The 27424-nt window shown below is 39.1% G+C and overlaps 1 protein-coding gene across 2 annotated transcripts in view; it reads right to left on the reverse strand.

The window, feature by feature from the left end:
* LOC124171411 (pyrokinin-1 receptor-like) overlaps positions 1-27424 on the reverse strand; it is a 210267-nt gene that overhangs the window by 29930 nt on the left and 152913 nt on the right. Inside the window, exon 3 of one of the 2 annotated variants that reach the window (XM_046550585.1) lies at positions 18523-18565. In XM_046550585.1, the coding sequence (XP_046406541.1) occupies positions 18523-18565 (43 nt within the window). Of the gene's footprint in view, positions 1-18022; positions 18566-27424 lie in introns of those variants that run through there. The other variant, XM_046550584.1, reaches the window with a different exon arrangement.

The following is a 27424-nucleotide window of genomic DNA, read 5'->3' on the forward strand; positions in this document are numbered from 1 at the left end:
CCGAGAGAACCGTCTCACATCGCCGCTCGATCGGTAATCCTGGCGCTTTGGGCAGTGGAGCCGGGGGAAATGCTGTGTTGCGGCTGACGGCGCCACTGACGTCTGCGGGAGGCCGGACATTTTTGAGTGGAAGTTTTCGTTGTGATGAAAGAGGCAAATATGGAAGCCTTAATGCCTCTCTCGCGTTGTCTGGTTAAATAGAGTGACTCGATATTCTGGACAGTGGTCGGTGAAAGTCACCCATTTGAATGAGTTTTCTCATCCCGGTTAGCCACATGCATCCATAGTTTGCATTATTCTTTGCATTTTGGCGCCATTTCAGATTCAATTACGTTTATTCGTTCGCTAATAATTCGTGCTTTTAGGAGTATATCATGCCCTGGAAAGTCTTACGTTGTCACTTGCAGCTTAACTGAGTATGATAGCCTTAAATATGTCTCAAATTCAAGTCAAAGGATTAAGTGTCTAATGCTGACAACGTATCTGGATATCCCACGCTTTTAAATTGACAATCGTCCTGAAAACTATGGTCTAAGCTATTAGCATTTTCCCCTTAAATAAAAAAATACGTGGGCGCAGGATTTTGTGCCACTTTTGTACGCAGATAACATAATTGCGCTCTTTATTATGCTAGATGTTGTCATAAACCTTGTTGGGACACGATTCAAAATATTTGCTTTTAATTTTCATTTTTATGCCAATGTCCTACCAGTTGTCCAAGTGAGATAATATTTTGCAATATTCAATTTTAATTCTCAATTAAAAAACTCAGATGAATTGGAACTTTCTGCTGTGATGCGTTGATCAATAAAAGAGAGTATTTATGTGCTGATAAGGTGGTTAATTTAAGGTAGAACTTCTCATTATTTGTCCATTACCTATTTATTTATTCGTATTGAAGCCCTTGTACGGGTTCAGAGTTTATGTTTACAGTTTTTTATGGTATGATGTGGACACTCATACCTCGTTTTCCATACTGTTTTTAGAGTGATTACACTATGATAGTTGTTGGTGGCTCTGCTATTCTGTGATAAGGAACATTTATTTGATAAAATAATATCAAAATATACTGTCTACTGTCTCTATTAGACTGTATCTGTCTCTATTAGTCTGTCTCTATTATCTGTAACTATACTGTCTCGTTTAGAGATGAAGGCTTGCTTGTTTTAGATATTCCAGCTTATGATTTTGCAGTACTTGAATTTATGGAGAACGATACAATGTTATTATGCTATGATATTTATAGTTAGCTTAGTGAAAATTTTGGTGTACGAGGAATTTTGTGGCTTTCTGTTAACTCAGCGTTTCGTCGAATAAGAAGGATTATTATGTCTTGAAGCACTGCTTTTTTCGGATTGTAATGGGGGAATAGATTGGCATTAAAACTAATCAGGCATTCATTGACGATTGATGGTACATCGAAATCGTACCCATGAGTAGTATTTAGATTGCTTCCAATAGTGTACCAATGCTTTATGTTATCTGATAAGACGATATGCCAATTCGAGAATCACATACAAGTGTGATTGAAAAATTTTGCAGTTTTAAAAATGCGACGAGGGTTTCATTGAACGTAATTCGATGCCAAATAGAATGAAGTGATGTGAGGGAGAACGTTTTTGATGATAATTAACTCTCACCTTTACAATCTCTGCCTATGATGAGGCTGATCAGCGGAAAATTTCGTGGACAGGAGTGATCACTTCGGCTCTTTGTTGACGGCTGTGAATTAGCCGACCCACAAATTTACCGCTAACGGTGACCAGATAACATTGGTGCGGCAATGTGAAGAGGGCACTCAACGTGACACCCATGACATAACAGCTGAGTTGGAAGTTTGTAGCTCGTAACTGGAAAGTAATTAACGGACTAGGCGAGTTAGTTTCGTTACTATTAGCTTGAATTTGGAATGATTGAAAATGGTTTTCTCCCTCAAGGGTGGTCGTATCGAATTTGCATTCTCTAAAGGGAGTTCACCTCTATATCACTGACATTAAACCAATCCTAGAGTTGAATACGCCTTACCGAGATTTATTGAATTGAGATCATTCATTACTCTTTCAATTATTAGCGCGATGAACCAATTCTTAAATTTTATCTTCTTTGCAACAAGCCAACATCAACCGTAATTCCAGGCCAATCACTATGTGAGGCTGTTTTATTACCTTCTACAGTCCCACTCTGTACTGAAATTGCCGAAATTTCAGGAGTTACCTAATGCCTCCTGCAGAATATTTCTTATGTATCCGGATATTTGTTGTATATCTGTAGTGAATTTCAAACGGTAAAATTTAAATTGTTTTGTGAACTGTTTACATCACGCAGTATTGGGCATAACTACCAGTTTAATTGTTTTGTTTGTTAAAGAATATTATCAGGTAATTTGAAACTTTGCCTATGGATGAATTACAATAACGTTGAAATCCACAATTCAAGATAATCTGTAATTATTTAAGAATTTTATTTATTTTATTCTTGCGTGCATTTTTCAGAATGTGTTTCAAAAATACCTCCCGTAAAAACGAGGAAAGAATGAGTTCAAATTAGTCCTGGAAAACAGTACACAGGGACTGAATTTTAATCTCTAGTGTTGATGCATGAGTTCAATAATTGATAGGAACTTTCTGTTGGTAAAATCTATTAGTTGAATCAATCGGCCCCTTGATAAACGTAACTTAATTACCTTCTATCATAAGTTGGTTTAATTGAGGCGTTTTCAAACATTAGTTCTTTCAATAAATTGGGGTATATGTCAGGAATATGTTTAGCCTTGAAAGTATGAAGAGCTTCTTCATAGTTTGTAATTTTCTTTTAGAAGTTAGTTATGCAAATTATAAATTTTGCGAATTTCTTATGGTCTATTGCGCTATCTGGGGAAGGAATGTTTCCTTTAAGAGTTTCCCGTATCTCACAAAAAGCATTTAAGTATTTTTATTTATGTGCATCAGAGAATTTACCTAATTACTGTGGTTAACAGAGGGCAGAGTATCAAAATTTGGCAACCGTAGTGTTAATTTTTATATGACAGAGTATCGTTGGAAGAATTGACGTTACCGAAGGCCGTTTTTCGTTTGTTTCTTCCCACATGTAGGTGCACATTTATCCATACCTTTACATATGAAATATTGGCAGCGTTAAGGCTGAAGCCACGGCCGCGACCCTCCTCAATTCTCAGGCGACACGCCTTCCGCACATTTTTTTTTCGAGTCGGGCGGATCAATTGATCTCGCGGTGCGTTGCCGTCTGTTACCTCCTCAAAATTTACCTAAGCATTCCTCGAGCAGTAAAATGGACGCGGCAAATAAAAATGGTTGAATGCTCTCTCGTCTCTGTAAGTTAGTCTTGGTTGACCATAAAACTGCATGATGTCTGTTAATGAATGAAATAGTGGCTCGAGGAATTTAATTTGCGTATCATATATTCCTCTCAGGTATCATATTCCTTTCAACAAATTGTTTTTGGCACAAGAAAGTTCCTATCAATTGCTGAACTCATGCATCAATACTCGAGACTTAGGTTCAGTCCCTATATACTGTTTTCCAAGACTAATTTGAACTCATACTTTCCTCATTTTTACGAGAGGTAATTTTTGAAACACATATTCTGAAAAATGCACGTAGTAGTATGTAAAAGTTCACATGTAATTACTGGTGACAGTGAAATGTAGATTTCAACCTTATTTTAAGCCATCAACAGCTATCTAGCTAAAGGCGTCGTTATTTCCGGAATGGTAAGCTTATCTACCATCAACCAATTTCTTTCAGTTGATCATCTAATTTGAAAAATTGGTTGGGGTCCTATTTAGTGTCTATTAAAGACTCTCGGCATATCAAACTAGTCGAAAAGGGATAATAATCTTTCTCGGATCGTTTGGCCAAACGAGTATGGGAGGCAAGCCAGAGGGAAGTAAGTATATTCATAAAAACCACATTCCGTGGAAAACGTCAAATTTTCAATATCTCAAAATGTTTAGAGAGATCTCTTTGAACACGTTCATCCGTTTAGGTGTTTACATTCGGTTTAACTGCATATTGTCATTGTAAGTTCTTTTTCCAAAATTTCGAAAAATGATTCCATACTGGGAGCTGCAAGATACCTCAATGAGCAACTGGGCGGAATGTTTGGGCACTTTAAAAAATATCCCATTGAAACTTATTTGTTTTACTTGAATAATATATAAACTGTTTTGTATAACTTGAAATTGTGAGTGGGGAATATTGCTTTAAGCTTTATTTTACCATGGTCTTTTTTATCCTGGATAGAGTTAAATCTTACACAAATACGTTATTCAATGTATCTCTCTTATTTTATCGTTTCAACTGGTCTTGTCGCTTGCGATCTTCTTAAAATATATATTTCTGAGATAGTACTTGTAGTTATCAAAGGAGTGGCTCCTTTGGGGTTTAAAGGCGATGCCGCTGCCCTGGGTATCGAGCCAAGGTCTTGGAGGCCCGGATGGACCTGTTTCATTCAGCCATTCAACGTGTCGTGCTTGCCAGACCATAGAATTGGAATATTTTTTTGAGTTTAGTGATGGGTCGGTTCCGATTTGGTTCTTCGCTTCGGCTTTAGGTTCCGATTATTTGTTTCGTATTTATGTATCCTTAATTTCAACAGCTAAAGGCATTGTTTTGCCTTAATCATAAGCTTATCGACCATCGATTGATTCCATTCTGTTGATCATTTAATTAGAATAAATATCATCCGTAAGACATTGGCTCTGATTCTCGGTCCCTGTTCCTTCTGTAGCGCTTCTAAACGCTCAATTTTCAATTTATTAAGACGAATTTTTGCCGCAAAGATAATCTTATCTGCCATAAAATAAATTTCATTGAGTTTAGCATCACTTTTGGAAAAGGTTCAACCGAAAAACTTGGGTTTTCGGTTCCTTTTGTATTTCATTCAATTGGTCTTATAATTAGCAACAAAATTAATCCCAGACACATGGGTTCTCGGCTTTGGTTCGCGGTTCGTTTTTGTTTCCATATTTTTCTTTTAATTTTTTTACAATGTGAAGACTAAAATCTCCTTATTTCACCAAAGGAGGTACTGTAATATGAATAATTTTATTAAATTTTGCTATAAGCATTAAATTATCGCATTTAATTTCCTTTTATGAACGACAATGCAAGATGTGAATCCCCCCATCTCCATCGCAGTCATCGTCCAACTACGAGTCGCAACCTCAAAGGCCTCATGTTTCGACGTATTTTTAGCAGTGACAAGATGAGAAGGGAGTACTATGTTACTCATTTTATTTACTACTTTTACAAGTAGGTTGCTTTTCCTTATGTCCAACGCAATAATCTGTGAATCGCGATTCTTTCAAAGAAACGGTTTATAGGAATCTTGGGTATATGTAATTGGTAACCTTGCGAAATCTTTAAAGTTACCAATATTTGCAGAAAGGTAGTCAATACGATACAGTGTTATTATTAAATCTATGTATTCCATAGGAATTCATCTGCAGCAGATGAATGAGTAGCCATTATGCCATATTTGTTGGTAATTTTTTCTCAAATACTTCATTTACGTACTCATCGTCTTCAGATTCCTAAGATCTTCGGTGCGTGCTTGAAGGAACCGGCCAAGTTCAAGGGTTTCTCTTGGAGATTGGACCGGTCAAAAATAGTTCTGACCGATATTACAGTTGGTGAACTCGTACTCAAGCCATTTTCCAAAATCCTGACCTTTCTTTCTCGTCTGTATCTTAGCTTTCCCCTCGTTTTCCTTCCGAAGATACTCCTCTAGCCATATCAGCTAAGACTAGCGTCGTTCTACCGGTCAAGGTCGTTCCATGAAGACTGAAAATGAGTCTAAGAATAGCTTAATAACAAGAACACTGCATCTACATAGCGTTAACATCGGATAATCAGACACGGGATCATGTATTCCTCTCGTTGGCAGATGATCAAATGATCTCGTTGGCAAGCAAAGGCCATGTGAATTCCTAATTAGCTTTATGAGTATGAGGGAATGTGAGAAATTAGGGATTCAACCGTGTGCGCCAGGCTTTCTTTATTGGTGGCTCTGCTCGTAGTGATACTGATGAAAAATCCCTGCCTTTCTATGATCAACATGAAATGTTTAAATGTTGTGCAAAGACCGGAAATCAGCGACGCATACGTACGTCTAACATCCCTACAAATGTGCCGGAGGAGTACAGATAAAGAAACGCCCAATGCCAAATGCATGAGTAATGAATGGCTACGTTCGTCAATTCTGTCTTTCTCAACTATGAGGCACACTTACTTACCCTTAATGCAGAATTAAACGGTCTGAACTTCCTTTGCACAACTTGATGCATTGAGCATCTATGAACCTAATCAGTGAAAAGTATGTTATTTTCCCATTTTGATTTGTCGAAACACTGTCGGTTTGACAAACGTGGAATGGAAAGAGAGTAAATTAGCGGAAGGCCGCCCGAATGGGGAAATTTTTCGCCGTTTTGAAGGAGAAGTTGAGCTCGCAGCGCAGGCACACTCGGCCATGCGACTAGCGGTTGCGGTGGACCCAAGACACGGGAGGCGGGAGTTTTCGCTCTGGCCGCCACGGAAGGTTTGCGAACGCGCCTAGTTTTGTCTTTGTGCTCTGAAAACTACCAAGTTAACTTGCACCCAACTTGGAAGGGCTTCCAATTTTTGTCCCCCATGTGCAGTTATTAACAGGTTTAAGGACGACTCCGACGGTATGAAAACATGGAAACGAAGGAAAATAACGAAGTCAGTGGCTATTAGGTGAGGAAGAGTGACTCTCGAAAGGAGATGTGAAGGATTTTGCGAGTCAAACAATACCGTACATGACGCGCAATTTCATGATAAACTGTTCGAGAAATTACCAAGCAAATATTTTTTGAGAGATGCTTAAGGAAGTAGACGAATATTTATGTTTTCATAACTAATTTCGTTTAATTTCTTCTTTACCATTGGCTCAATTCGCACTCTTGTTACCATCTTCGTAATATTTCTATTAAATATAAGGATTGGGATGGGTTAATGTGGAGAGAAGCTAGAAAGCTGCCAAGGGAGAGAGTATGATGAGGCATTTTGGTAGAAGTGAGCAATTTGTCTGATGCCATGTAAAATTCAGCGTAAAATGTAATTCTAGGTAAAAATATAATCATTGCTTTTAAGACTTTAATTTCTCTCTCACAAAATTTATTGCAAGGATTAATCCTTCCACAATCATCGCTAATAAGTAACATTTCTAACTGATCCTCTACAATTCCTTTTGAGGGGGGCGTGTGGAATGGTCGGAGGGTCACGTGGATTGGTCCAATAATCGCGTGGAACTGTTGACTGGCGTTTTAGGCAAATGTGGAATTTATAAATATCACCTAAATTACGTTTTTGATAGACTTAACAATCATATTCCTTAAGGGGTAAATATTCCTGTCCTCGGTCATTTTCACGTGGGTCCGTAGATTTTCATCTTCAGGCCCATTCGTGTGCGCAGACGCCGAAAATGGCACTTTTACCTCTGTCGACTGAGGTCAATTCGAGGAGCAGGTTATTTTGGTGACACGTCGAGGCCGGACTTGGGCTCACAGTTGAGCAACCAGCATCAAGGACCTTGAGTAGACGGTCATTGGCTGCTCTTCCCATTCCTCTTTGGGGGACACTGCTGCACCCAGGAAACGAGGCTAAGGTGCAGCCGCCTGCTGGAATCCACTTCCCGCCGGCTGCAGGACGTTTGGCCGGAGGCTTGCCAACAGAGCAGATCGCAGGTCCAGCCCTTCTTCCATTTCCGTTGGCCTGCCAGCCTCCGCCTCGTCCCGAGAGAAAGTCATTTCGAGATACCTACCGTTTAACCCTTAACCAGTGACGTGCAGTTCTCGTTACGCTACCCGTGACGTACGGTCTTGGAGACCGCAATAAAACAAAAATTCATAAAACGTCGCAAAGTCATTTTTATTGCTTAGTTTCATGTTTCATTGACTTCTCAACTATTATAGAGCTTATATTTAATGATATGCATTCCAAATACGAACCGACTTTGTCAGTAAAAAAATGTTATTTGAAACAGGATCAAAAAACTTATATAAAAAACATTTGAATTATTATGTTCATGGTACTTTTTAAAAATTAAGTGCTTAATTGTCCACGTTATGCAACTAAAATGCGTCCTTAAAATTATTATTATTCTTGAAAAATCACTGGGAATTATTTTTAACAGCTTTTTGATTCATTTCCACCATCAATACGTTTATTGGATTTCTAATTTAGTGACCCGAGGTCTCACAGACCGCTACTAAAATTCCGTTGAAAAATTTCAGAAATTAATAAAAAGAACGTTAAATTTTAAGAGTGATATGTCCTTATTATAAAAAAATATGAGGTTCTCGAAGATTATTGATATTTTGAAATAGAAATTTTGAAAATATTCAGAATTTTAGAAGCGCAGCGGTCTCTAAGACCACACCTCACCGGTTAAGGGTTGACGCTGCGCAATCAACCACCTCTTAGCGGCGGGTTAGCATCGGAAGAAGCAAATGGATTGAAATGAATAAGCCCATCGTATTCATTGAAACTGATTGGTCTTGAATTGCAATGTGCATCATGGGTACCTTTGTTTCGCTAATTGTACTCCGCACTCTTTTGATAGAGATAATTGAATTGCTGAACCGACACCTGGGAGATTCGGATTCGAAGTTCGCTTTGGTCCTATGAAGTTTTCAAGGCAGGCGTCGTCCGTTGAACCTCAAATATGAGAGCGTGCCTGCGTGGTAAGGCGTTTTTATAAAAGAAATGTTTGTTACTCGCTTGGAGGTTTATTCTCGATTTGATTTTTCTCCAAATATTCTCGGCAACTACGGTAATACATCACGGATGGCCATTGTAGTGGTGGAAATGAAAACTGTGTCACTTCAAGCCATCTTTACTAGTGGAGACACAAAATTTGAGATGCTAATCTAGAATGCAACTTTTCTTAGTAGACGATGATATTTACTATTTTACGAAGAGAACACTCGTAGAAATAGCAGCTTTCAACGTGCGTGCAACGACCTCCCATTCTGTGACTCTATTTATCACCGAGGGAATTAATTTACCGAACACACTCTGTCACAAACATAGAATAGTTTGAGAGGAGTATATTCAATGTCTGCATTATGCTCGAACGCAGTTGATTTCCATCCCACTTGCTCTCTCCTCCGCTCCGTCTCCATTGCTCTCCAGCCGCGGAACATTTTTCAGCCACGTTTCTTGCCTTTTCCCTACATTCCTACTTATTCTTTCTCTCATCGAGTCTTTCTTATCAGGCCTTGTGACATCGCTACGAGCTGAAACCAGGGCCCCAATAAATTTTCTTTCCTGGTGAGTTAGTGAGAACAAGTTTGTCTTTTTTCCACCGTGTGGAGATTAAAATAAAATCAACCCTTATACCGTTCGTTTTATTTCTTATTTATTATTAATTAATAGGAGCGGGGGTAACTTTGTGGAAATTCTTTATCGTCGGAAAGTTGAAGAAATAAAAACTTGGCTATTTCCACAAGGTGACAAAATAAGTTTTTCAAAATTATCCACATACATTTTGGCTAGGACGGGAACAAAGGTGGCACTATGGCTAGGCCATCTAATTGTTTGTAATGCCTGCCGTTGAAGAAAAAACGTTTGGTTTGTACACAATTACAGGAGTTCATACAGTTCACTAGTCACTGGGTATGGTGCACCTGCCTTTATGAGGGTCATTTCTGCGAAATGCACTGCTTCGTTGCTTGGTATACTCGGGAATAGATTCACTACCTCGAATGAAAATAATTATGTCGTAACCCTTGTTGCGGGAGCAGGCTTGCAAGTTCATATGAGTTTTTTTCTCCATACCTAGGTTAAATTTATAATATCTTCTAAATGATTTGATGCACGGGCAATTGACGCAATAGGTCTTTTAGGGCAATATTCTTTATGAATTTTTGCAATTTCATCACCGTGTGGAATTAGTCAAGTTTTTATTTACTTATTTATCAGTGTCTCCTTTGCCGACACCTGATATCCTTAATGCTGAGACAGTTTTTCTTTCTCGTGGAACCCATATTTTTAACCCTATTTTAACCCTGCTAGTGAAGCTAATAACTATCTGCTTACCTGTTAAGCCTAGCTTTCCTTAATTACGACACCAGATGGCAGCTGTTATTCTGATGCTGATGACTGTTGGTATTTGTGCCTAATGCGTATATCGAAATGTTTACGCTGGGCATCCATCAACGCTTGCTTTCTCTGTTCTGAGTGGCTCATCTTCTAGTGATTAATGAACCTTATTGATTGAACAAACATTCAAGGTACATCTCATTTTTGGCTTCCCTATCCTTAATTTAGCCGTAGGTATGCCTAAATAGCTTGGATAACTGCGCACAGCCTAGCCTTACTCCTCACCTATGACTGCCCACTATTAATTCCGTCATTTGGTCCATTTGTATGCTCAAAGCCATCTATAAATTGCTGACATCTATCGATTTCGGAGCTATCCATCGAGTAGATTCTGTGTCCCTTCAATTTAAACGTAATACGTCGAGAATGCCCTACCTTTACTCAGTCTACTCTATTAGCTCTTTTTCAAAATCCACGAAGTGAGAAAACCATTCCTGGATTACATTCTACTTTGCTGCTCCAGGTAGCGTCATTACTCCTATCAAATCCTTTTCTCGGTCCAAATTGATTATCTACGATGTGGTCTTTTGTTCTGGCCACCATTTCTTTATTTATCACCTTTATGAGGGTCTTTTAATACTCCAATAGTGTCCGCATTCCACTGCTCCTCTTATTTTTACAGCAAGAATATTGAAACTGACTTCGCGAAATCCTTAAGCCATGCGTTTTCTTCTATAAGTCTAACGCGTCCGACGAGAGGCTCATGCGTTTTCTGCGTGTCAATATGCCTAGTGTGTGCAAATGTACTGAAAAGGACTCGTTTTTTTCCGTATTGCACGTATTTATCAGTATCAAGTGAAGCAGTATGTAGGTCTTTAATCTTTACATGCACGCTATGTTCCTCGGAAGTCTTATTTTTACTTTATGGTAAGTATGAATGGAGAATAATTTTATTCTTAACGATACCTTGCATGCACTTCATACCATGGAAATAGGTGCGAAGCCGAAGTTTTGCATGAGTGGATAAGCAGGCCACCCATTGCTCGGGAATGATAATACACAGGGAAATGGGAAACTTGGAACTCATGGCTAAATAGCAGGACTTTTAGGTAAAGGAACAAAGTAGGTATGATAGCGGGATACGTATATAACAGAAAACAATGAAAAAAAAAACGATCTCTGTGTACCACACTTGGATCAGCCTATTCTCCCTAATGGGTTCGATACTGACTTCGGCTTCGCATCTGTTTCCATGGTATGAAGTGCATGCGAGGTATCGTTAAGAATATAATTATTATCAATGGATACTGTATTGCTGTAAAGTAAAAATAAAATTTCCGAGAAATATAGCGTGCATGTAATGATTAAAGACCTACACATTGCTTCACTTGATACGGAGAAATTGCAATACGGAATTGATTATTATGTGTGTCCGTGTGACCAAAATCGTCGTGTGAACGCATGCCCCAAAAAATTGTTTACATCAAGGGGATAAATACTTAAGTGTAGAATCCTTGGAGTTATACCCATCGGGAGTGTTTAGAGGTTCACCAGCTCGTCCTGAGGATGTTCAACCACAGAAGTTGTATGACGTGACGTAACAAACGATAGTGAGAAAACGACGCAAAGGAGGCATCGGACCCAATCAAAAGTAGCACTGAGGGCTTTGAGAGCATGAGCTGCACCTACGTACTTACATTGGTTGTAGTCCGTATGAAAATTCATAGCAGGCAGAGAAACAGACATACCCTTTTACTACGGACAAACCCCTACCTATACATAGACAAGAAATAAGGTTGCATTGAAGAAAGGAATGTACAAATGCTTAAATATGTGAGCTTATTTGACAAGTTTTGGAAATAGTAGAGATTGTTCCTAAAATGTTTTTTTATAAGCCTAACTTCTGCAGCTGTAAGTGTTTTTGCCGTTTTACTATCTTAAATTTTACATTATTCCTAATTATTAATTATTTCATTGGTTGAAAACATTCTCACATAAATTTGGCGAATGCTATGGCATTTGACTACATCATTGTACATTAATAGCGACGGACAGACGGAAGTATTTAAGTGCGGTATTTGTAATATTAGAGAATATTAGTGGGGAACTTATACGGGAGTTGCTATTAAAACTTGATTTTAAATCAATGAAAAGCGTAAATAAGTAGGATGCATCATGATTGGTAAGCGTCGTGTGATTATATCAGGATACTTGATTGATGGACTAGGGTAAGAATGGCCACTGAAAGAATAAAATTTTCCATCGGGAACCACTTTATTTTCAAGAATTTTTTTCACATCGTCATTGTTTCTACAAGTCCCATCAATCATGGTAACATATATTTTACCCATATCAATACAGTTATTAAAAATATTTATGTTCATTGGCCATCGCCTTCAAATGAGGGTCAATTACATTGCACACTTTAACGTTGGAGGACATGACACTTGGAAATCAGCAAATCACTTCCCTGCATTGTCATTGAAATAGAAAAATATTTGCTAAAACATCAGTAAAATCTGTGGAAAGAAGGAGGACAAAGCGAAATTAGTTCGAATAGTGTATAATTCCTGAAAACAACTAAGTTTTAGTCCGGAAATACTATGCTGAGATTTGAAAATTTAAAAAATGCGTCTTGGTGGAACCAGGTGTCATAATTATCGTTCAGTTTATCTACAATAAGCTTTGTCCATTTTAGAGTAATATCATAGTTACTTACACAGTGTACCCTCAATACTTACATGTCATCAAGCTAATATCACCTAGTTCAATTAAAAATACATTTCAACGATATCTTTTCTTGGGGCCAAATGAGTTTTGCAAATAATGGGAATGCAAATAATGAGTTATGCAAACGGGGACTTATAGTAACTGCTTTAAATTGACATATGTTAGCACAAGCCAAGTAAATAAGTATTATTTTGATGCTGGGATGTGGGAACGGAATTTTAGCCCAATCAGCGCCTTGTATCCCTTATTCAGATATTGTTCGCTCTTAGTTCACCCGCTCGAAGTTCCTGCTCATTTTGTGTACGTACATCACTCTAATGATTGATAATTGAGTTGTGAATAGCCTTTGAGTTTGCATTAATATTTGCTGTGCGGTGATTAAAATCACAGCGGAAAAGTGATTGCAATAGTGTAATATGCATATGAAATTACTTTCGAAATGATGACGATATGTCCGCAAAATCTGACACGTGGTTCCTTGACAAAGTAAAATGACCGAAGGGGTGGTTTCTCTCAGTTTTGTTTCGGATGTATTTCTTAAGTAGGACAAAGATTAATAAATAACTTTTCGCCCTGGCTCTTTCAAAATAAGTGGTGAATATAATTCATCTGCTTTTTTGGCGTAAATAATGACCTTGGACGTTTAATTACGTATATTGAATTTTTTTCTGGTAGCTTATTAATTATAACATGGAATTATAAAAAATGAAATGAAAAATTAATTATTTACGCCGTTAATTAACTTGGACACCATTAACCTCAGTAAAAATCTTTCTTTCACAAACTTTTTATTCATTTTTCTTTTAACACATCCTTCAGGCATAAAATTATCGATGTATTCGTCACATTACTGAAGAAAAATGATGGAAAATTCAAGTATTTAACATTTATAGGTGTCAATTTTAGTCCAAGTGTCGTAGGCCAAGTAGGGTTTGGAATTAAATGGCAAAATCCGTAGGCTGCAATAATGGACTGCTTAACATGTCAAAAAATTGAGAGGAATGGAATTTGAGTGAAATTCTTCCTGAGGCAAAATAAGCATACTTTAATCGTAAAAAATGGCGACTGGCTCTTCGGGGGTCTCGGTGTTCCCTTTTGCGAAATCAGAGGCATTGATATGAAGAGAAAGTACTAGTTTTATCTATAAAATGTTACTGGTGTAGTTTTCCTTTTCAAAGAGAAGGTAAATCGTGTAACGCATTCGGATGATACCATTTGTTGGGCACTACCAACTTATTTACAGGTTAATGTGATGCAATACGAGACTGGATTTTATCGCTACTCCAATGTCAGTAATACCACATTCTCTCGTGTTATTTATTCTGTGACACGTATGAGTGGATAATACGCGTGAACATTATTTATTCCAAGCGCAATTAAAAGAACTGTTTAAGGTTGATGAGTAAAAGTATTTTCTGCATTCGCGTCGGCGCAAATTATTAATTTCCAATGTTTATCTCATAGGCCTATCTGATTTATATATCATGGAAAATTTAGAGAATAATATTTTACGACTATGTAAACGTAGTTAACAAAATATGATTTTTTTCTTCACTCTCATATTCTTGTCACTTTGCAAGCCATGCTTTACCTATGGCTGGCAGTCAACTGGTATTAACTGTGAAAATTAGGTTACCGTATTTTTTTTAAGATAGTAACTCAAAAATACTAAAGTCAGCATCTATGGAAAAAAAAATTCCAGTAATGAGATGAGTTTTCTAAACATTTACGTTGCAACACAACACTTAACACAATCACATAAATAAATACATGGTACACCAACTTTAGGGAATCATGACATATAGTGGTAATATGAATTCACTGGAATTATTTTCATGGGATTTTTTTAATACAGCAGAAATGACGTTTCCCCCAGATTAGGCTATCAAGAGGGTTACGAGAAACACACAAAGAGAATACCATAGTTTTTAAACCATATTTGTGTAGGCAGCGATTCTTCCGGGTTTCCTTCCGTGTTTATTCGTTTGATTGGACAGTCTGGTGTCCAGTAAAATGGATAAATTCGGAAGGAAACCTAGAAAAATCGCTACCTACCGTCGTAATCTCCGCGGAAGCTTACTTGGAAACATATTTTTAGTGGCTATGAAAAGATCCCTACATACTGTTCTCCAACTCCGGTTCGATAGTGTGTCCCAAAAGTCCGACCACTTGAATTCGCGAAACACAATCCTGTGAAACACAATCTTACCACTAGCGCTGCAGGTTGTGAAGATGCATAGCGAACTTGCCAGTCTATGGCTCAAATGCGCTTTTTAAATGTGTCGAGCTACTTCCAAAATATCCGAAGTGCGCTGTTGTGCTCAAATATTCATGGCTCATCCCGTCGAACCCGGTAGTTGTACCTTTTGGAGTAATTTTGGAGCTGGGATCGGATTCACAGTTGAGCGCCAAGTGACAAGGGGCCTTCGCTATTACACATAGCTACTTATGGCAACTACATGGTAAGGTACTTTGAAGATTGGCGCACATAGAATCTTTGCTATTTGGGAGACGCCTCATTCGTTTTGCTTCTATATTTAAAAAAATAATCATAGATGAAAATGGACCACCACATAAAGATATGAAAAATTGCATGTATAGCGGACGGATCTCGGGAATCCGAATGGATAGTGCGTTTTTTTAGGAGGAACATTATGTCGCTGATAGGAGATTGAGCTCCAGCCTGAAAGCTGTTCAGGAGTGATATTGAAATACCCTCATAATTTATCAGTCGGGGGTAAAATAGCGTGGAACCTTGGGTAAGTGCGCGTAATGCACATTTTAAAATAATCTGCCGGGTTTTTAGACAGTGGCAGCTGGTTTAACCATTTTTAACCCGGAGCTGCTTCAGATAAAAATCAAATTTAAAGATTTCTCATTTTGAATACTTGACAATTTTTCACTCAATCATAATTATCGTGGCAGATGAATATTTCGTCATTAAAATTTACACCACAAAATAATATTTGGTTTAAATATTTCGTAAATAGAGCTGAACATTTATGCATGTTTGTGTTGCTTAGGAGCAACATTGGGTCAAAATGGGTTAGTCTCGTTGCCACCGAAAAAATAGCATGGATGATATGGAGCCAGACTTAAGAAGGAAGCATCTATTCCTCTCAGAATGACTACTTCTTTGCCCTCAAAGGAACTATTCCTGCATTATTTACTACTTCTTATTTAGTAGCAAACTAACTAGCGAGGAAATATCTAACACATAGATTAAATTTATCATGTCACCTCATGAAAATAGGACTGAAGCGGCCTCTCTCTGAAACAAATGTCAAAATACCGACCATCTAAGATTTCTTCAACAGGCATACGTTTAAAAATAAAATGTCGTTGTGTAAAAATCCTTCTAAATGTAGTAAATTATTTCAATTGAATACCCGTTCAATAGAAGCGAGTGATAATAGTAGGATTTGTAGCCGTATTTAATCTCCTTTTTATTTATCCTGCGCGCCTTATCCTCTTTTTTGCGTTGCAGTGGCAAAGAGTTGTTTTAAACATTGCCGTATTTATTCAATCTGTGGATAAAATATGTTTAATATTTATTTACGCTAGAAATTCATTTCCAAAACTATGGGAAAAATGTCTGAGGAGCTGTCATTTCAGGCCGTCAAGTCCTCTCCCCGAAGGATATGAGCGTCATAGATGAAGTCCTGATTTCTTATAAATTACGGTCAACTGATGTGTACAATCGAATAGAGGGGTAGACTCCTGTACTTTGTTGTGAGCTGCGGTTGGAGTATTCACTGATAATATTTCCAGGCTTCCGACTGAAAGGAATTGATGAACGTGCGTGCCTATGGAAATAGGGTTAGTTTAGTATGCCTAGACTAGGAGAAATATGGCGGAAACAAATTACTGATGATTTATTATTGACTGACATCGCATGTTGGGGTACATTAATACCAAAATATATCCCTTGTTCATGTATCTTTACAGTGAACATGTATTCGGTACAGTTGCCAAAGAAAATACTGAATAATGAATTCACAAATTTAAATGCAGCTATCTAATTAGCCTTTATATACTTTATACGATCATACCCCGATCATTTCAAATGATTTAAGTGCGGCGTATGTGACAGAATGCCGGTAATGTTAATTGAAGAAATACCCTCTCCGTATCCGGGTCGTTCAGTCTCAATATTTGAAGATTTGATTCAGTTTTACTGCCAACTGCATTTATTGTTCATTTACATTCACGGATTAGAGTTAGATATCATCCGCAAGTACAGATGCATGACACTCGCTGTACTTGATGATTTAGGAAGCTGTTTCAGTTTTATTCTTTAGAAATTGATATGATTGGAATATTTTTGCAAGCGAATTTCCCTGCAACGACCATTGTGGAATTCAAAGACTCGCATTTCATCAAACCCATTCAGATCATGTTTTCCTCTCTAAGAGGCAGTCTTCATCAGCAGCAGTATGTCACGGCATTCTTGGCTGAACCGTAATGAATCGTGCGTTTTCATTACAGAATAAGGATTTGTCGCCGGTGGTGGTAATTGAAAATTCCTCTTGACGGGCTAATATTTCATCTTTAAGTTGGTCTTTAACTTAATAATAGGCTTAATAACTTGCCTCACGTGCTTGAAGATAAAAATACTAAAACTTAATTCTCCTTCTACAACTTTCTTCATCAAACATCTCGCCATTATCGTATGATCTATAACAGACCTGATAAAAATAATTTATGAAATATATAATTTTTCCGTTTACTTCAATAGATTATTAAGGTTTTAAAATCCAACACAAACAGAGCTCCTCAGGTTGTCTAAGAAACAGCGACATCTCCCTGGGGTGGGCAGTTAAAACCAATTCCTCAACTACCGAGGATTCTAACGAATTGGAATGGAATGTGCTTATATTGGATTAATGAGTGGCAATTTTCCACAAAGATAACTTTAAATTCGACCCAGTCTTCAATTCTTTACATGCTACCACTCTGACCTTGATTAATTAACTTTGAAACCCGGAGTTGATGTTATAATTGTGGAGTATTGCTCCTCAATATTCCAACATATCCTTAAATGTATCAACTTAGTCCTCCGAAAGTAAATACACGTTGACAGCGTGGTAGCGTCCTGCTTTGGGGGTTGCGTGGTGATGTGTGGGGATATTTTTGGAAAGACTTGAGAGTGAGCCGTGACGAAGGGCCGGCCAATCGCCAGCAGCACTCAGCGCGCGTGAGTGGCCGCTCCCTATCACAGACTCTCTCCCTCACGGCGGGCATTTGCGCCGCCGCTTCAGCTCGTCCATGTAGAGCGTGAGCTCGTCGGAGAGGACGGGGTCGGCGATGGGCAGGGGGCCGGCGCCTACGGCCGCCACGGCCGATGAGGGCGACGCCGCGGCCGACTCGAGCAGGGCGGAGACGCGTGGCGCGCGGTACACGACGCTGCTGACGACGGGCATGGCGGCGGCGCGCGGCTCGCACCAGCGTCGGCGGCCCGCGGGGCGCCGCTCCACCACGCTCACGCACACTTGGGCGTCGGCGAGGCCGGGCGCGGCGGGCCGCTTTCGGCGGAACGAGACCACGAGGGGCCGGCGCTCCTGCCGCGCCACGTCTGCTTCGAGGAAGCGCAGGCTGTTGGAGTGTCGCTGCACCACGCCGAAGCTCTCTTCGCGGCAGCCGGAGCTGCTGGTGTCTCCTCCGTTGGCGGCGCGGGAAGACCTTGAAAGGACTGAATACAACCTACCTCCTCTGGCTGGGCGGCGGCCGAAGCAACATCCCAGCGTGTCCTGCAACAAAGGGACTGAATGTGAATTTGCGGCGGCGCTCTAGGCGGGATGCATGCGGTGATGGTGGCGGGGTGGACGGGCCAAGGGGTTGCCGTCCATTTACATCGCTCCAAGTTTCAAGTTATGTGCATTTAATCGGCCAAGTTTTAATGGAGCCCGAAAGTTATTGTTATCCTTGGTCATCAATAAAACAGAACCAGTGAAATACACTCAGTTACTATTCCCATTACGAGGAAGATCACATAATTAACCATGAAATAGTTATCGAATTAATCATCTTTTAGGCTTCTGAGGAAATTCGGTACATGTACACAGAAACATAATTACTAATTTTGAACATTGTAATAAGAAGTGTCTTACTCCCGCATCAATGTTATTTCTATGAATTAAGTTATGTTAATGTGCTGTATGTGCCTCTATTTGTTGTTCGTTAGAAACTTAATCATGGATTTTTTCCATCAAGAATTAAAATTGCATTTTTATGTCAAGGTTGTTTATATTTTTTACGTGATAAGTATCTTTTACTTATTTGTGCAATAGCACGTTACCTTTTTTGAGAAAAAGTATTAGTTTACCGACCGATCATGGTGCCTCCTCAAGTCTCCAGACGCCTAAATTCTACGTCTGTTTGAAATATGTAATTTCTCTCTTTATTGCGTGTGTATGTTATGTTATGGTCATTTTGTCATTCCGAAATTCGACCAGATGTTTGGTCACCGATGTCAACCAAATTCGCAAGTCACCTAGCCTTGAATAGAACATAAAATACCCAAAGTCTTTTAGTAATACATTCAACGGTTTACAAGATATTCCAATGTCGGAAAACTACAATTTTAGAGCATCTTCGCATTAGACATCATATCTCCGAAAAGAAGGATATACTTAGGAAAAATGATACCAATGGATCGTTTTTTGGATTTTAAACAAATCAATATTGTTTATAAGAATGTAACATTTATGATGATGAAGCTACTTCTTTGATTTTCCTCCTTTTTTTATATGTTGTAGATACAACGCTTCTCTTTGAAAACAAATTGGTAGGGTTTATGATTCCATGACGAAAGAAAAGAAAATGAGCGCGAAGTCATAAGTGTGGTCTGGCGCCGCATTAGCGCTCCGCACTCGAGGCCTCCTCTCCAAAACTACATGCAATGGCTATAGGTCTCCCTTTGAGAAAGATGTAAAACGCGTTATTTATAAAAGTGTAGCAAATAAAAATGAGGAAAATCGTAGGGGTCGTACAAAAGGGATCAAAGGGTCTATACCGTCCAAAATCGATTAAAAATGTCCATTTGTTCTAAACTTTATCATTTAAATAGTAAAAAAACGATGGTAACAGAAGAATGTCATACAAAGGCTTCGATGGAATTCGTGGAGGGGTGGGGGAATGCTCCAGTAGAGGTGGGAGCATTGAGGGGAGGGAGGGAGGGAGGGGAAGGCAAAGGGGCAATGGAGGGGGGGCTCCATCAAGGACAGCAGAGAGTCTGTTTTAAAACGGTTGGTATCATCTTTGCCTAAAATAAATTTGTAATGAAAGCGTTGCATGAAATACCTCTGTTATTTGGCTCTCCCCCTTGAAAATGGCGCATTGTTGTTGAAGTTGATCGGAGTAATTAAAGAGCTGGATGAAATGTGCAAAGTTGTTTCTTTTAATACGTTTTACGTACGGAAATTCCACAAAGTATCACCTTCATCCATTAATTGAACCACCGTTTCTTTGATATGGCTTGATTTTGCTTGACTACCTTGATATATTGTGTCAATCTTTTATTTGTTATTTGTATAATATGCATATATTAATGCATTTTTTTACTGTAGGTTTATTTTCTGTTCTTTTTGTTATTAATAGGTAGACTTGTCATTCATGTGTTGAAATCCAATGCTACCACCAGACAATAGCCTACTTGCAGTAATATTTAAATAAATAAATGAAAGAACGCCCTTTTATTACAATTGTTCATATGCATTGCCTAATTGCTCTCGTTTTATTGTGCATTTCGAAACTCTAGAGTGAAGAAATTCGTATGCTTATTTTAATGTTCATGTTATGGTAAAAAACTCCCTCTCTACGAAATCCGAAGGAAAAATAGCAACAGATCTGAATTTCCATGATCATTCGAGAGGGGTGAGAGATCTCGCATTTGTTCGAAGCGCTTTAGGGAAGTTCACTTTGCAATCCAGGCATTTAATTTAATGCGAAAAGTTCTTTCAATGTATTGAGATATCATTGGAAACGAAAATCAGTCATGACTGGGTACTTGGAAACCATTGAACTATGACAACAGTGAAATAATATTACTGAAATACGGGGTGCATGCTAAATATTGACCTTTGTTGATGTGCATTCTGTTTTCATATCACATCGCTCTTCAATATTGATGCGAGAATGCCTCGTGCGACGAATTTAACATGGATTACCGCACGTCTGGAAACACATTTCGGCTCAGTGAATATTCCCCTACTTCCTTCAGAATAAGTTAAGCTATTAGATTTCTTTACCTTTTGTGGGTTGCGAGCAAGAAATACGATTACGAGTGGTTCTTTTTTTATGTCGACTAATCCCCCCGGTGAAAAATCAGGAATCACTTTTCTGTGAAATTTCAAAATAAAACAACTTAGACAAGTTCCTATTCTATTCTCTGCGGCAGGGATAGAAATATCCAGTAAATTCAAGAAATTAAATAAAGTGGAAGTGCGAGGGCTCATGTTTTCCTCCCTTACTGAGGGTTATGGTTCAAATACCGGTGGTAGCAGAGGATCATCGGTGTGATCCCGAATCGTACATGGTGCTTTCTGGCGTCCACTTCGAATGAATCCGTCCGTCAAATAGGGCGCTTGGCTCAGTGGCTTCCGTGGCACTTACTACCATGGGATTAATCTCCTCTCTTCTCACCCATCGGAGGCACACACAGCCTTATCTGTGGCCTCTTCCTGAATGCTACGTGCTAGCGTTATCTAGTGCTAACCAAGCTCACTTCGTAAGGAAATCATTACCATCTTAGCGAAGAGTAATTACAATCTGGTGCTATGGCGGAAAGTTGTATTTACATTGCAGTATGTAAACATCTTTTTTTGACAATCGCAGCCATATTTCGGCATGTAAAGCTTTCAATATCGATTTTACCTCATTTTGCATGCAATGTTTAGGGTTTGTTAGATGTAAGGCTACCAATCTTAATGTCGAATATGAAGATAATTTTAAGAGCAGAGAAAGCTGGATAAATATTGATGATAGAAAACATTACAAACAGCCACATGTATTTACTCAAATTTACTTGAATGATAACTTGAATAGCCACTTGTATAAGATGGTTTTATATGATATTGTATGTGCTTTACCTGTGCCATATGTATGGCTCTTCAGAGAACATCTACTTCTGTCCCCTAATTGGACGCCTTTCGTTGCATGAGAACATCGAATTCCAAATCAAGCACATGGAAATTCATTTGTGTATGGTAGTTATAGTGGTTTGAATGTTAGTATTGTAGTTTATTCAGTTCAAAGCCGTAGATCGCTCCTAGATATTCTACTTAACTGGGAACATCTCGTATTACGCCACCGATAAATGTCATTATAATTCTGGAGTTCTCTCCCCGTATCATTCTTCACCTCATATGAGATCTGACTTTCGAAGCGAAACCTATAATACATTTCTCGAGGTACCACCCTTGTCTCAAAATTTTCCTTTCTTGAGGAATCTTCGTGCTGGTATCATTCCATGTAATGATGGCCTAAAAGTATTTAAATTAATGCTCAATGATTTTTAAATCTTTTTTGGAACCAATATGTAATCATTGTCGTCTTTATTACAAGCGAATTCAGGACTAAATAGTCCTCTCTTACAATTGACTTGTTTCACAATCACATACATCCATGCCCTGGATGGTGATCAAACCACCCAGGCGGGATTCGAACCCGCGACCTCTGGGTTAGCAGTCGGGGACTTTACCCCGGCGCCACTGAGGCCGGCCGTATCATTATCAGTATGTACCATGCAAAGTCAGAAAAATTGCGAGGTTATACCTATTTTGGGTGTATAACCCATTGTTTGATTACCATGCACCTTAGTTAGCCTCTGGCTAAGTGGTTATTGCTATTTGGTGTAGTGCTCCCCTCAGGACCAGACCACCTTGCCCTGTGTGTCCCCGTGTCAAATGCTCGAGTTAATTGTCATCGTCCGCCACCCGGCCTTTTGAGCAATCAGACAATGACCGCGGTCGGCGTGGTGGCTAGAGTATTGACTTCCCACCCCGTAGGCTCGGGTTCAAATCCTGGTGGTGCAGAGAATTTTCAGAGACTGCCCGATCCGTGCTTGAATGTTGTGTGGAGGACATTTCAAGCGTAAAACTTCGTCCGTCAGATGGAACGTTGCGCCTTAGTCCCCGTGGCGCCTTTCTTTCAGAGCAGGCTAATGCCAACGCCGGGTTTCTCTCCACCCTTCCTTCCATACCCTTATCTCATGGCGCAAATGAACTCAGCTGTCGGTCGCCTCCTCCGAATACCATACCACACCGCAATGACTACCTTGCAGTGAACACGCAGTAATACGAGGGGGTGACCACTCCTCACCACTGGACATGGACTTATCTTATACGCTATATGTTTCACTCATAAGTTCTCTCTCGTAGGGTTGGAAGAGATTGGGCAACGCGCTGAATTCGTTTTTATCACCTATACTCGTGGAAATTTCGCAAACGGAAAAATTGTACGTGACAGGAGATTATTTAACACGTTCACCGCCGCTTCGGTCATAATGTCCCAAACATGGACTTTGTTTCCATGCCGTTTCGGTCATTATGACCCAAACATGGACTTTGTTTCCATGCCGTTTCGGTCATTATGACCGAAGAATGAGCCCATCTTTTGGCCGCCCATAGCACGCCCTTGGTCACGGCCACTTCGGTGCCGCTTATATGACGCGACTGACGCGACGTGCGTAGCCGGATGAAATGAAAAGCGTACACGAAAACTGATATGGAAATGATCCAAGTATTAAAACGAAAGAAAAAAGAAAAGCACGTCGGCGCAATAAGTGAATTCGTCTAAAATTCCGCGTAAGGGAACGTGTTTACAAATGCCCTTTGCTCGGAGATGTCCGATGATGTTCGATGGGTATTGGGAATAGTGAGAACTCGTCAAACGACATAAACAGAAGGTTTAAGCGACACTTTTGTCGTATATGCCAATCACATAGTCTCTCTTTTATTTGCACCATCGATTCCCTGGAAGAGATTGAAAAAAATGTTTTCAATCAAAAATGAACAAAAGATGACGAAGATAAAATATTGCTCCGCAACTGAATGTCGATCACAGGCTCACGTCAAAATCGATTGTGGGTCCGCATATTTGCGATTTCTTGGCAATAATTTTTGTCTTTTCCTCGTTGTTATAATTCCGCCGGCAAGATTATACTTTAATCCGCACAAGCATTCATAAAGGTGAAGCCGTATTGCTCTCCGTGAGTGTAGGTTTCCCGATTGAATTAGAGTGGGTGCAGGAATGGCAGTGTCGTCTCACCCTTTATATGAAAAGAGGGAAAAAATGTTCACATTCTACACCCTGCAACGTAATACTAACTACCCTACCTTGATGATACTCTTAGCAGGAATGTATTATGATTCACTTTGACTGCGATTGGTAAGATGGCGTTTAACCCACAGATGTGGATTTATTTCGTTTTATTAGCTTTAATATGTTATGTAAATTTTAGTACTTGGTATTGATTATCGAATATTTATCTCGTACAACTTTTTTTACATTGTTCGCAATAACAGTAACCAGCAAGTAAATGGACTTGCATCGTCCCTGGAAGACGTTCAAGGCCATGGAGTTAGACGTTATGCCAAGTCAATGTGTCAATTGGAAGGTGCGTTGGCAAAAAATTCCAAATCCAAATTTCAGCTAGAAGAATAAATATATATGCAAATGCGTCTAATTCTTATAATGCTTCTACAACTATTGCCATCCTCTTGGATGAGGGGCAAGTAAATCGCGAAAGAAGTTCCGGAGGCTACGTTTTTCCAGCTTGAATTCATATTCGTATTTTCCTGCCTTCGGAAATTTCCCCTTAAGAAGGCAAATCGCTCCCGCTCGAGGGGCCATTAACCTAACGCATCACCGTCTCACCACTTGCACTCTCGTCTTGAACTTTTCCCACTACATTAAGTAGACCGTAACCAATCTTTGTCTTTATCTAAAATTTGATAAAATTTATTCGCCGCCGCCGCTCCACCCCCGTGGAGCGCGGGTGCAGTGCTACAGACGGTAGCTGCCATCGTGGCGGCTAAGTGAAATGACGGCATTCATTTGTCTTAGTTTGCGACGACCTCTTTAGTATTCCCAGACGCGGCTTTAGAAGTGCGGGAATATGCCGGCGGTCATATTTCAGCCGCTGACTCGAAATCGCTCATTTCGCCGTCGGAGAAAATGGCGTGCTTTCCAATGCGATGGATGAGCAAACTCTGATGGCCGTCTCCATGTCGCTCGGTCATCGCACCAATGACACGTAATTCCGTCTTTATCATGCTTTTGGGGTGGAAGTGGAATCGACCCAGTACACACGTAATGCAATTGCTTAAACACCCACATGGTGTTATGGACGATTTTTATGCAGCCCAATGTACCCTATAAAAATATTTTCCCGCGCTAAGATAATGGGCAATTCTCATTTGTATATTAAGCAAATGAATCTCCGAACGTATTTGATTAAGCGTTGAATATTATAACAGTGTTCCAGGTCGCTTGCTTGAAACATTGAGGGTTTTAATTAAAACGCCGTTTACGTCGGGAGAATGCTGACGAATTTTGAGGCAAAATGTACGAAAATATTTTTATTCTTCATGATTTACTTTTAGTGCTTTAAATTAAACGTTGTGCAGTAAAAGGATGTTTCAAATCACGAAATTCATCGATATTATGAGGGATTTGAGTTGAGGTATTAAGTGGTTCATTCAGTTACTCATGTACTTGTTGAGAGGAAGATTCCATATGTAACTCCTGCCGGTTATAGGGTAGCTACCATGTATATTTAAGAAATGCTCATAAAAGTTTTCATTGTACGTATTAGTTGATATCTAGAATGCCGTGTAATTCTACTTGGAAAATCATGCAAGGATAATGTAATAATAATTTATGGAATTACTTCAAGAATGAAATAGAAATTTGTTTTAAATTTCATTAAGAAGATAGCGGAACTCAGTAATATAATGTATTGATTCAATTGCTTGATTTATTTCGTGCTTTTACGATTCATGGTTGTATTTATTTCAGCTTACTCTATTTTATGTATTTTACTTTGGAATGATGATATCTCTCCACCCGCTCATTACTGTTTCTATTTTTCGGCCTCTTGCTGCAATTTTCCTGTGTACTTTTCTTTGTAGTTCAAGGATTCAGCGCAAAATCCTCAAGGATCAGAAAGAAACTTTTTAGGGGTTATAAAGCTGTTTTTTCCTACCTATTATATTATTCGCTCCTAAACATGTCTTTATTTTCAAGTTCATAAACCTCCTCGTTGGGATCTCTCGATATCGTTATGCTCTCCATAATTGGTCTAACTACATTTCCTCCTTTGGAATATATCTCATAAGCCTCCTTACTGCCCCTCTCTCTTTGCCTCATTACGTCTGAGTTTCCGCGTGATGTCGTCATTTATATTTGTTCTTTAGGTGGTAGCCTAATTATTAACATTTCTTGTTTCATGCTATAGATATACCTGCGAGTTGTATCCTCTCTTACATTGTTCCAAGAAATTTTTATTGGCTTACTCTTATAGTAGGGTCATTCCACCATAATTCAATAACTGCAACACGCAAAAGTAGCCATATTTCCGATAACCTCTTTCGACCAAACTTTGCAGATCGAATTTCGCCAAATGTGGACCTACATTTAATTACTTATAAAAACCCAAAACCATTTTGTGGTAAATGCAGCGGTTTACGAGATATTCCATGGTAGTAAAACTACAATTATGCAAAAATTTCTTCGCATTAGTCATCCTATGTGAAAAAATAAAATAATAAAAATTCATGAAATGGCTCATGATGATGGTCTAGAATGCATTCATTCATTTTTTCTTTCTTAAATGAAATATTGCCTTCACCGCCTTCACCCATTGTTTTCATTCTTTAATGAAATATTACCTCTACGAAATCTTTTCAAGCCGTAGAATAGGGTGATTAAAATCGAAGGCTGCATCTCCAAAATCTATTTGCAAATTTTATATTGCTAAAAAAATTTTTGTATTTCACCAGATACACCGACCGCACCGATGCTCACCAAACTGTTGGCATTACGGAACATCTTTCGGAGACTTCCATCTCCACTGCGCTTCCCATTATGCTCTCTGCTAAATTTGTTGCATAGCTTCGTTCTTAATATCATTGCACTATGAGTTACGTGGTAATACATCATCAGGGGACCATCTAGTCAGTGTATTTAGGGTATTTGAATGAGCAATATTTTCCAGTGCTTTTACTTTAAGGACGGCCTTCATAACTTGGGTCTCCCCAACATATTCTTACTAAACCCTCACACTTGCTTGTCACTCACCCTAAAAGGTGCACACTCATTCCTTTCCTCCCATGCCTTCGTTTTGTCCTCGAATATCGTCTCTCTTGAGGCAGTCATCGATGGCGTTCAGCGGGGTTGCTTTTCTCGAGCTTTACCTGTCGTAATATTTCAATAGACAAGGATTTGTATAATAAGAATTATCTTCCTAAATCCGCGCTAATGACTGAAAATCGGACTGATTTCATCCCATGGGCCGTTCATACGTCTTTGAGTTTTTCATTGCAAAGCTCACTTTTATTAACTCAGTTTTTTATTTCTTGTGATGGAATGTTGGAAATGAAATCCCT

Source organism: Ischnura elegans, chromosome X (genome assembly GCF_921293095.1).
Source record: "Ischnura elegans chromosome X, ioIscEleg1.1, whole genome shotgun sequence".
Taxonomy (NCBI): Eukaryota; Metazoa; Arthropoda; class Insecta; order Odonata; family Coenagrionidae; genus Ischnura; species Ischnura elegans.